Source organism: Orcinus orca, chromosome 12 (genome assembly GCF_937001465.1).
Source record: "Orcinus orca chromosome 12, mOrcOrc1.1, whole genome shotgun sequence".
In the NCBI taxonomy this organism is placed as follows: domain Eukaryota; kingdom Metazoa; phylum Chordata; class Mammalia; order Artiodactyla; family Delphinidae; genus Orcinus; species Orcinus orca.
In genome coordinates this window covers 66,330,605-66,342,833 of record NC_064570.1, presented here as the reverse complement: position 1 = coordinate 66,342,833, position 12,229 = coordinate 66,330,605, and the positions used below count along the sequence as shown (strand labels likewise).

The 12,229-nt window shown below is 41.5% G+C and overlaps 1 protein-coding gene across 4 annotated transcripts in view; it reads right to left on the bottom strand.

The window, feature by feature from the left end:
• MDN1 (midasin AAA ATPase 1) overlaps nucleotides 1-12,229 on the bottom strand; it is a 154,423-nt gene that overhangs the window by 61,259 nt on the left and 80,935 nt on the right. For all 4 annotated transcript variants that reach the window (XR_007470601.1, XM_049695470.1, XM_049695472.1 and 1 more), the window contains exons 41-50: nucleotides 11,575-11,664; nucleotides 11,216-11,479; nucleotides 10,805-11,066; nucleotides 7,228-7,387; nucleotides 5,811-5,927; nucleotides 4,667-4,875; nucleotides 3,511-3,659; nucleotides 2,948-3,159; nucleotides 2,344-2,564; nucleotides 1,392-1,505 (exon numbers count right to left, since the gene is read on the bottom strand). Coding sequence is in view for 3 of the 4 variants with exons in the window: in XM_049695470.1 (XP_049551427.1) it covers nucleotides 1,392-1,505; nucleotides 2,344-2,564; nucleotides 2,948-3,159; nucleotides 3,511-3,659; nucleotides 4,667-4,875; nucleotides 5,811-5,927; nucleotides 7,228-7,387; nucleotides 10,805-11,066; nucleotides 11,216-11,479; nucleotides 11,575-11,664 (1,798 nt within the window). In the remaining variant the exon portion in view is untranslated. The remainder of the gene's footprint in view (nucleotides 1-1,391; nucleotides 1,506-2,343; nucleotides 2,565-2,947; nucleotides 3,160-3,510; nucleotides 3,660-4,666; nucleotides 4,876-5,810; nucleotides 5,928-7,227; nucleotides 7,388-10,804; nucleotides 11,067-11,215; nucleotides 11,480-11,574; nucleotides 11,665-12,229) is intronic.

Here is a 12,229-nt window from a genome sequence, read left to right as displayed (position 1 = left end):
TGCTCAGCTCCCACTTCTGGTTGGGAAAGAATCCATGGGCTTAATTACCCAATCTTTCGCCATTAACCATAAAAAAACGAACTTACATGGCAGAAAATGAATGAACACATCTCATTATTTGCTTTCAGTAAGAAAAACAACTCAAGATTATTTCCCTTAAAAACCATTTCTTTATAATCACAGGATGTGCTGCTGCTACCTCTTGCTCCTTTGGCTCAAGCTCAGTATCTCTTCTCTAAAGCAGCAGCGATCAGACTCTGACCCGCTCCAGAGGTTGAGAGCCCAGCGGAAGAGGTAAGACCAAAACGATGGGAACATTAATTTGATGGTGGCTGAGCTGGATGGGTCAGTGGAGCACTTCAAGTTTTAAAGGCATCCACCATAGAGTAGTCTAACAAATCCCTGTTGTGAATAGCAAGGTACACATGGGGGCCCATATCCCAAAGTCCAGCAAGACTACACAATCCAGAGCTACACAGCTGAAAGGGAAAAAGGAAGACGAGCTAATGAGTGCCAATAGAGGGCAAGCCATGTCTGCTACAAAGGGAACCTACCACTTTACTCTAGAACTGTGTTCCCAAAGACCAAAATTCCTTCATAATTGGAAAGCCATAATTAGGTCCAGCCACAACCTGACTACTACAGAAGTTTTCTCTATTGTTTGATTTCTGCTCAACCATTTAGCCCGTTACCTTTAGTGTACATAAGGTAATTTTAAGTATACATAAGATTATAATTATGTAAACATAAGGTTTAGCACAAAAGCATCGTGCATATTTTTTTCTAAACCAAATGGGTAACAGTATGTTTTGATCAACATCAAATAAAGATTGAGAAATTCTGAATACCTCATTTGATTAGATGGCTCAGACGGCTACTCCTTTTATCATTATGATTTTGTTTTGTAACTTTGTATTTAAGGCTTTATAACTTCATCATTAAGGTTTTCTATTTTCTGAAGAAACTGATCCTGTACTGTTTCCCCTTCATCTCAAAATAGATCACAGTTTCTGTTAACAGTACTAGTATATCACAGAAAGTCATAAGTGAAAGGGACCCCAGAAGAATGAATTTAATTCCCATATTTTTCAAACAAAGTCAGCAGTGTGAATGATGGGCCCCAAATCAACAAGCCAGTTTGTGGCCAAGTTGGAACTGGAGCCCAGTCTTCCAACTCCTGTGTTCTTCCCACTACATTGTGTGCCATCATCCTTTCAGAAACTGAAGAATGCATAATTTCAAAAAAAGTAGCAGAATTTGCATCTGGATACCCTGAGTCTTCTTTAGAAAAAACTGTTATAAGTGGGAGCTGTAACAGATCTTTTTCCCATGAACTCAATGGACAAGTTTCCCAGAGTGCTGAGAGCTAGAAATCAAGTCAGGTGCAGTACCTGTTACATTTGGTTGTAATATTTTGATGACATTACTGACCCCAGATGAGAGAGAATTTGAGTAAAAATTCCTAAGAGATGCAGCACTGGCTTCCAAATGAATCTGTACTGACTCTGTGGAGGAAGGAGAAGCAAATGTTAGCATCTAAAGCAGTGCCGTCCATTTGAACTTTCTGTTCTACAGCTGCTGTCACAGTAGCCATGTCACATGTCACATTTTAGTGGCTACCTCTGGCTAGCAGCTATCACATAGGACACCGCAGATACAAATATTTATACAATTTTTCTCTACACGTTTAGACATCACATGTACCACACAATAATATACACATACGCTGGCTTATCTACAAGTTCTCGTGCAGCAGAGACTCATGTAAACTCAATTACTTTAGTCAACAAGTTCTACCAACAAATTCCATGTCCTGTACTTTACAATCTGTACAATGTTGTTAACTGTTGCTTTTCCCTCTCTTGGAATGAAAAAAGTACAAAGAAATCAAGCACGACCACTTAGAGCATTGGAACGAAAATAAGATTAGAATCTTATGTACTTTTATGGGAAGTAAATTTAACAAAAGCAACCCTTTCCCAGATAGAACGCGTGTGCAAGCAGAGTAAGTACAGCAAAAAAAGCAGGATGTTCAAAAACTTAAAAGTAACATAATATAGTACATTTTCCTTCTGGATTTGATAGAAAGCTGGATGGATCCTGAAATGCTAAGGATTACGTGGAGAAAAAAAATTTATCTCAGGGAACATCTAAGGGCAGATGTGTTCCTTAATATTTTAACAGCTATATAAGCAGTAATGCTAAGTCATAAACGTCCTGCTAGGAGCTTCCCCAGATGTAATTTTAACAGTGTAGTTGGAGAGTAAAACAACTGCTGAGTTACTAAAGCTGGGTAAGTGTACTTAAATTCCCTCATTACACAAATGAAGTTTCTCTACTCACCAAGCCCCTGTGGCACATTCTTGGCTAAATGATAAAGCCATTTAACTCTGAGCATCCAGTCTTGATTGGTTGCTCTTTCTATGAGCAATTTAACAGCCACAGCCAGAGCATCTGGTTCATCGATCCAGTAAGTATCCATTTCAACTGAATTGAATTTTAAGCTCTCCGGGTGGGAGGACTGCATAATTTTCTCTAAGTCTGGCAAAGTAAGAGGCTGAATCCTGAAATTCATTGCAATAGGCTAAGTTAGTACTAGGGTTAAATTTTCATATTTCAAAGAACCAAGACAATAACTTTACAATGAATGTATCAAAGAGGTTAACAGGGAAAACGTGAGTCCCTCCAAAGGGGGACAATTAAAACACGTACCTATAATAAATAATAAATAGGGAGCAGTATCACAACAAACAATGGAACTGTGTGGAAAATGGCCACATAACATTCTGGTCAAATATGTTGGGTCATGACCATTACCATCAAAAAAAGAGAGAGGGAGAAAGAAAGAGAGAGAGGGAGGAAGGAAGGAAAGAAGGAAGAAAGGAAGGGAGGGAGGGAGGAGAAGTCAAGATGCCAAAGAGATACAGACGCTCAAGGCTCCACTAACCTTGCCCAGTTGCTCGTTTTCATGCTCAGCCTGTTGAGACAATATACTAAGATCTGTCCATCGCCTCGGACTTTAGAGAGATGAGAATCTTCCGTAGCAGAGAGAGCCGAGGGCAGAGAATCTGGCCACAGCCCCATGGCAATAATGGAGTTGCCCCAGGTTTCATGTGCTTGCAGAGAACAAACGTGTTTCTCCAGTAAAGCCTGCACAAGCTGGTAGGAGATAAAAACACATGGTGTACAGGCACCGAGACACAAGTGCTCTTACCAAAAACTAGCAGGGCAACAGTAGTTTTCTAGACCCCTTGTGATCCTCTCACAACACTCAGACACATTCCTCAATATACAACATTCAAGCTAAATTTCACTTTTTCCGCTGAGAGGCAAGTTTCAAGGAATATTTACATTTACGCTATTTCCCAGAAAAGTGCCTGGATACCAGATCTCTGTTAGAGCATAACTGCAGATGGCTCTCTTAGGTCATTAAAGTTGCCACCAATAAAGTTTCCTCCTATTACCTGTAATGTTATAACGTAGAAAGCTGTGTGAAACACTTCACAGTACCTTCTGGTTTGCTGGTGAAGCCTGGGAGCGGACATATGCGTTCCAGCATGCTTCAGAAAAGGCTCTGTCTAAGCTCAGCCCTCGCTGTAGGTATTGCACAATGAGTAAGGCTGTGTGAATGAGTGTTGACAACGAGGACGCTGGAGAACCTATAAAGAAGAAATAGTGCCATCCATGAGCAATAGATTCTGAAAAATCTCCAGTGAAAATGGACAAATTTCACTTTCACATCAAACTTCCACTCAAACCCACCCAGATATTTATTTTAGAAAGCCTTCCAAGTGGACTATAGGGGGCTCACTAGCACACAATGAACTTGTGGGAACATTTACATTCCTTGCCTCCTATTCCGCCCTCCTCCCCTCCTTCTGTCAGCAGTACCTTTTGGGGAAGTGACTAGATGACTCATTTACTAATGTGATAAAGCCTGGCCACATAGACCCTTGGATCTAAAGCCGACACACACTGAAGGGGGCAAAATGAGCATGGTGCCAAAAAGAACCATGGGCTTTGAAATCCAACAGATCTGCTTTCAAATCCCAGCTGTCATTATTAACTGTTTGGATTTGACAAGTTAATCTACCTCTCTGAGCCTTATCTGTAAAATGGAAATATACCTTGCAGAACTACTGTGAGGACTAAATAAGCAGCCAACATTGCACCTAACACAGAGTAGTTACTTAATAAGTAACATTTCATTATTTTTCATTATTGTTATTATTACTGCTCTTTCTTGTATATTTGGACATTTAGAAGAAGTAACACCTATCTGTTTTAAACAACTCAAAGCTCCCTCTTTATTCAACCTTCAAGAGATTCAATGATGACCGTGAAGATTTGCAGGACAAACTTCATCAATCTCAGTGCGAAAAGCAGTACAGGTATTCCTCTGAGTGTGGGTCTCTGACTGCATGCATCAGAATTCCCCAGGAAGCTTCTTTAACATGCTGATTCCTGTGCCTCGCTCGCACCTGCTGAACCCAATCTCTTGGGGAAGAAGGGTACCAAGCGCATCTACATTATTAACAGGCTTTCCTGGTAATTTCTATTTCCATGTACACTAAATGTAAGAACTCCTGAACTAGCAGTCAAATGGAATAACATGAATTTCCAGAGGAAGAAAACCCTGCAGAGGCCTAGAAGTCAAGCACCTTACCTACAACAGCACTTCGGGTCTCTGAGTGCAAAGCCAGAAGGATGTCACACACACTGCCCCCCACCAACCCAAGGCTGTGCAGTAGGACTTTCAGATCCAGGTCATCAGGGATGCTCCCATCCCCTTCTCCTGAAATGTAGATTTCAAGTCCACGATTCCTCATAGCTCGGGATATTTCTCCATGCACAGGATCCATTGAGAGAAAAAGTCTAGTAGTATAGCAATTTAAAGGAAAAAAAATCAAAATCTCAGTGCAACTGACAGTGCAGCTCAGCAACAATTGGTGAGGGCAAATCATATGTGGCTCATCTTCAGGGAGCTCATCTAAGGTAACACTGCTAATTCAACGTACAGATGCTGTTTACATCTGCATTCTATCCTCTAGTTCCAAAATGCATCAATACAGCAAATCAGTTTCTCTAAACCTATTTTCCTAAGGAACTAAGTATTGTATATCCAGTGCACCTTTAGTACTGAGGACTGTAAAATTCTTACTTTCAGATATTCCCCACATCAGGCAGTGCTAATTCATCAATTATTCTAACTCACCTACAGAGAAAAGAAAAAGGAGCAGTGTCTCCAGAAACACTTAGCTTCGTAACATTCGATGTCCATCAACTTCTGCATCTAGCTGTCTGACAGCTCACACTTACCTCCAAAGCTAAACAGCTGATTGCAGCTGACCCTCCCCACCCCAAACCTGCTCCTTTGCCAGTCTCCCCTTTCTCAATGAATGGCACCCCTTTACCCAATTACTCAAGCCAAAACCTTAGATGCCATCTTTGCTTCCTCCTTTTCTTAACCCACAAGCCCATGAGCAAGTCCCACTGATCTGACAGCCCTAGTCTAAGCTATCGTCTCTCACCTGAACTGCAAAAGGCTTGTAACTGGTCTCCCTGCTTCCAGCCTTCACCACCAACCCAAGGCAGGGACCTCATCTTTCTTATTTACTGCTGTGCCCCCCAAAGCACACCAGCACCTGGCAAATGGCAGAGCCTCAGTAACTATTTGTTAAATCAATGAATGTATGAACATGCTCATGACTGAGTGTACAAATACGATACGTAAGGTGGCCCTAATGAATGGTCACCTCTGACATCAAGGCTGTCAGATTCTGAGGCACAAACTTAAGAGGCATAAATACCTGAAATTGGGATTTGGTGTTATGGTGGGAGTGGATCCATCAATGATTCCTCTCTCACTAACAGTGAGGACACCTCCAGGTTCCAGCAAAGCATTCAAACGATCCAGCACCGACGGGCTGCAATAGGGAGAATCCAAATGGGGGACAGGCTGGCGTGCCACACTGACTGCTGCCCTGGCTCAGGCCTCTCACTGCGCCTGACCCATGTCTTCCCTTCAGCACAGATCACGTCCCCGTACAGAACTGTGATTCTTCCAAGATCTCTTTTCCTATCAATGCCCGTTTTCACTCCCCAAGGCACACAGCCCAGTGATTCATACACAGTAAATATACAAAATGTTTGTTGAATAAATCAAGGAAAATGATAGAAAGTTCCCTGAACTAATAAAACTGTCTTCTCTTTCCCCTTCCCTCTCCCCCACTTCCCAATATTATCAAATTCATTTAAAGGTAACTGGATTGTAATTTGAAACATTCTGAAAATGCTCCAGGTAGAAAAGCCCATCACCTGACCTGTACTATGCTCACTGTACAGGCAGAATAGTCTTACACTTGCCCTTTTCCTTACTTTAGAATCAAGTGGTATACACTGAATGCACATTCACTAAATGTCTGCCCTGTGTCAGACCCTCCATTTCAAAAATCTGTACTTAAGAATGACCCTAACAGGGAATTCCCTGGCAGTCCAGTGGTTAGGACTCAGCGTTTTCACTGCCGTGGGCTGGGGTTCAATCCCTGGTCAGGAAACTAAAATACCACAAACTGCGTGGCGTGGCAAAAAAAAAGAAAAGAAAGAAAAGAAAAAAAAAACCCTAACAAAAGGAAGCTTTCTGATATTAAATACAAAGGTGTGACTCAAAGGATGTTAGTTGGAGAAGTAATCCAATTTTGTTAGCCTTCGGTTCAGCTCAAAACTATCTGCTAGAACTAAAATATCGTAGCTAATAACCAACTACCATTGTTCACCACTGGGAGAAGTCTATAGAATATAGCTGAGGATGTGTTTCTAGCTAAGAAAACAGTGGATTAAAAATGCCAGAGCTGGAATTCCCTGGTGGCGCAGTGGTTGAGAATTCACCTGCCAATGCAGGGGACACGGATTCAAGCCCTGGTCCAGGAAGATCCCACATGCCGCGGAGCAACTAAGCCCGTGCGCCACAACTACTGAGCCTGAGCTCTAGAGCCTGCAAGCCACACTGCTGAGCCCGTGTTCAGCAACAAGAGAAGCCACCGCAATGAGAAGCCTGCGCACTGCAACAACTGCGCACACCAATGAAGAGGGAGGGAGGGAGGGAGGGAGGGAGGAAAGAAGGAAGGGAGGAAAAACAAAACCAGAGCTTCCACCTGGGTTTCTACTTTGACAAGCATATCTCAAATTTCAATCAGACCCACTCATGATTGAATAGAAGGTCCTTACTTGCAGAAGTTAACATTGTCCATCAAAAGCCAATCTCCAGACTTCAGGGCCCGAACCAACATGCTGTCAACCCATTCGAACGTGCCACAGCTTCGGCCACTGGCTGACTGCATAAGCTTCACACCAAAGCTTCGGAACTCTTCCACGAGTTTGGCAAACTCTGAAACGTCACAGCCACAGTATTTAATTTCAAACCAGGGCAATCAAAAACAAACAAATAGGGCTTCCCTGGTGGAGCAGTGGTTGAGAGTCCGCCTGCCGATGCAGGGGATACAGGTTCGTGCCCCGGTCCGGGAAGATCCCACATGCCGCAGAGCGGCTGGGCCTGTGAGCCATGGCCGCTGAGCCTGCGCTCTGCAACGGGAGAGGCCACAGCAGTGAGAGGCCTGCATACCGCAAACAACAACAACAAACAAACAAACAAACAAAAAACTAAGAGTTTATTAAAAGAAGCCTGGAAACTTCTGGCCCAGTTCTTTAAAGTTTCATAATAGGGTAAACAAAAAGATTTTCGTTTTTGTTTGAACAAAACAAGTAAGAAAATTAGGTTTGGGGACAGAAAATACTTAATGGCTTTCTGAATGAATGGCTAGATAAAGTTGACTCAAGGGTGATGGAGAAGGGAAATTATCTTTATGTGTTTTAATTTTTCAAATGCGGAAGGATAATGTCTTCCACCTATTACTGCATTTATAGTAAAGTGCTGTTAAGTCGGCACAATGCAATCAGTGTCATTAAACAGGGCATCCTTTGTAATAACCATATCATATACAGTAACAACCAGTATTTATTTGCTTCATAGTTTAGATAGTCCTTTCCCAGAATTTTTTCAATTGATCTTTCTTATTAGAAATTGTTTCCTTATATAAGACAGATAACCAACAAGGACCTACTGTATAGCATAGGGAACTCTACTCAATATTCTGTGATAACCTATATGAGAAAAGAATCTAAAAAAGAATGAATATATGTACATATATAACTGAATCATTTTGCTGTACAACTGAAACACCACATTGTAAATCAACTATACTCCTATAAAATAAATTAATTTTTTTAAAAAAGAAAGAGAAGAAATTGTTTCCTGACCCTTTTTCATATCATAAGGTAATACATGTTGGATTTCTGCTTCTAGCCATGAAGGAATAGTAAGGTTGAGACTTAACCTCCCGTGTTTAGCGATTAGAAAACTGGTAAAATACATGAACCAACTGCTTTCCGATGTTGGAAAACAGCACAGGACTGTGACACCTGAGGGAAGGAGGTCCTATAATGGCCAGCTTTCTGCCTGGAAGCAACTTCTAGACTGCAAAGTGGGGAGGGGAAACTCAAACAGATCCCAAGGCCTCAATGACCTGAGGTCACAGACTTGAATTCAGGGAGGCTAGAGCAACTAGAATGAGGGGCAGGGTGCTCAAAAGGCAAGAGTTACTCAAACGGATGGCTCCAGAAATCCAGATGAGGGCTCCTGGAGTCTTTGGCTCAATAATAATCTACACGTGCACGTGAAGGCTGAAACTCCACAAGCATGAGCAAAAACTTCCAAGGAAAGGACAGTTATCGGGGAGCTGTGAGCTGAACAATTCTCAGAGTTCACACGGGGCCGAACAACACTCCAGTTCCCACCAGTCAAAGCAAAGAGACTCCACAGAACACACAGGACCTTCAGTAGAGATGCCATAGGGCCATGCCTCAAGAGTGGGGCTAATTTAACCCTACAGTAAAGGTTACTCCGGACTTGACCTTAAACAGCTTAAGTGCAAGCTTGAAAAGATAAAAATGATCCATAAGCAACTCAACTGCCTTATTCCCCCCAAAGAAAACCTCAAAAAAACAAAATGCAGCACTTAGCAACTTAAATTCAAAATGCCCAGAATCTAATAAAAAATCCTAGATATCTTTTCTTGCTTTAAGTCCCTGAGGGCTGCATTCTGATGTTAATAGAGCTATTATATATATGCTCAATATGTACAAAGATCTAAGATAAAATATGAAACTAGAATAGATTTTAAAAGTCACACATGTTCATCATAGGGACATTAAAAGATATAAAGTTAAGAAGAAAAGACGTTTTTAACCAAAAGTAAAATAGTAGCAGACAAACTGTTTTAGACCCGGCCTCTTTCACTCTATCAATATCCCTAAGAAATGAATTACTCAATATGAAAGTCAATCCTAAATAAAAAGCAGTATTGGGATTTCCCTGGCAGTCCAGTGGTTAAGAATCTGCCTTCCAATGCGAGGGACGTGGGTTCAACCCATGGTCGGGGAACTAAGATCCCACATGCTGCAGGGTAACTAGGCCCGTGCACCGCAGCTACCGAGCCAGAGCGCTCTAGAGCCCGTGCGCCACAACGAAGAGCCCGCGCCACAGCGAAAGATCCCACATGCCACAACTAAGACCTGATGCAGCAAAATAAATATATAAATTTAAAAAAAAGCTCAGTATTGAGAATGGGCTGTGAGAACTTCCCTAGATATTTACATTTTAACAGACTTATGAAAGAAATCCATACACACCAGATTCCAGGCTTTGAAGTCAGAGAGGACTGGAGCCCAAACCTAGTCTAACCACTTGGTAGCAAGAAGGCATTGGGCAGGTTATTTTACCTCTGTGAGCATCCATTTCCTCATGTATAAAATGGGGTTCATTTTTCCTTGTAATAACGGTGTTGTTGTGAGGGTTAAAAGTAAACATATTTAACATACTGTCCACCATTCAGTAGGAATTCAAACCTCAATGGTGAGTTTTACAATACCTATCTTTTAAAAATATATAAAGTGATGTACGACTTCATTAACATATCTAATAATTAATTTGAATGAATGAGTAAAGAATTTCAAATTCAAATGGTGAGCTTGAATTGGAAAATGACAGATCAAAACAACATTGAAATCACTGTCTTAACTAAGAAAGTAAACTATCTGACCCACAGCTATGGATACAATGTTGACACAGTGGGAAGAGGGGAGTCTCATTTCTTCACCCCTAAGGAATCAACTATTCCCAAGGAATAACTGAGGAATAAACAGTTAAGAGCAGGTTTTGGAAAGGAAGACAACCTTAGTGACAGGCCTTAACCTTTAATCAATTCTCCCCTAAAGGCACGCTCATTACCATCCAAAAAGCTGCACTACAAGATGAGAGTTGTATATTTCCAGGTTAACTGAGGAATTTCCTCCACCTTCTATACAAAATAGATTCCTAGCTATTAATTTAGACTTCTGTTCTTCAGTTTGAAATACTCGATTTCTTGAGAAGTTATTAACAGGTTTAAAAAACAGGCCAACAAAAAATAAAACCAAATTTACACACAAGTCACAGTGGTTGATAACACACAGAATAAATCAAACTCAGTAACCAATTTCTTTCCTGCTTTCTCTGTTTAGGATCACCAATTCTAAATACTTTATTACATCAGCTTCATTTTATTTCCTAGGACAAAGATTTCCAAATTTTGATTGTTAATAATCATTAAATTCATTTTAAAAATTATGGGCATTGCATTTACAAATATATTACCTGTGGGTGGACACTAATGGTAAGTGTCTGATACACACACCCAAACACACATACCTGCCTTGGAGTATGAGTTGATTTTATTGTTGAGTCTCTGCATAAGCAGTAACACTGCTTCCAGCTTGCTGACAATCTCCATCGTGACACCTTTACCACCTTCTCCAAGACACTTGGGTTTATACGTCAGAAGGAAATGACTCCAGGCTCGCAGCACTACTTCTGCATCGTCAGCACTGACGAGGAGGCTGTCTCTTACCAGGGTCCTGACAGTGCCCTCCACCTTCTCAAGGAGCTGCCTCCACGGCCGGATGAGATCAACCTGCAATTTCCAGAGCACGTGAAACCAGCACAGCCCATGGCCAGGATCAAAGAACACTGCTACTGTAGCTACCACCAACACAGAAGACCACCAGCCAGACCACACGGTTTATTGTGTTCTGCCTGAAAATGCAGAGGCAGATCAGTTACCTGCTCAAATCCACCCAGAAGCTCCGAAGTGTCCATTGCACTGTTCATGGCCATGATCTTTAAAGTGTGACCAGTAAGGTGTGCCAGGAGCTGAACCAAGCTGGTCTTGCCCACTGAGGCTGGCCCCACGAGGATGACCATCCAGCTCATTTGTACACACTTCATAACTGACTCCAGAGACTGTAAAGACTGGTGCAGGAGCAACAGGGGCCGGCGAGTCGGGAGAGGAACGTAGCTGCCACGGGAAAGCACTGAGTAGCCCAGCTGAAAAAGACATGCCGGTGAGTTTTCACAAGTGTGCCTGCGAGTGGGAGCAGAAGCCATAGAAAACTGAAAGAGGATTATCCTCCTCTCCTCACCTGAACATCACAGGGAGTGATGTGAAACAGTCTGGTTCCCAGGTACGGGTTAGAATTTGAATTAAACACATCCTTGAATACAGCAATGACCTAAAGGAAGAAGATGATACAATCAAAACACAAATCACTCCCCCAAATTCTGAGCAAAACCTTCTAGAATGAATACTAGTAAACATGAACACAATAGGAGAATGACAATATTCTGAGTCCTTATCTTTTTGAATTTTCTTATAAAAAGGACAGATTGCATTTAATTCTTCAGAATGAAACTAAACTGAAGCTTAAGAGTAATCACATAATCTCAAATTATTTTGAGATTCCAGTGAGAATATACCATAAATTAAAGCCATAGAAACTATGGTAAATCTTAAGATGAAAAATGAATTTGCTTTCGTCATTCAAGATACCACCTAGAGGTAGAAGAGAAGAGAAACATGAAGTTTATGAAGAACAATGACTGTTTCCTGAGTACCTACCATGTGCCAAACATTATATTGGGTGCTTTAACAGATTATTTCTGATCCTAATACCCATGCATAATAGGTATTTTCATTTCCATTTTATAGATATGGATTGGGGATTCATGAGAGTTACATGATCTGCCCACGGTTGGTAACTGATTTCAAATCTAAGCCTGTCTGACTCCAAAATCACT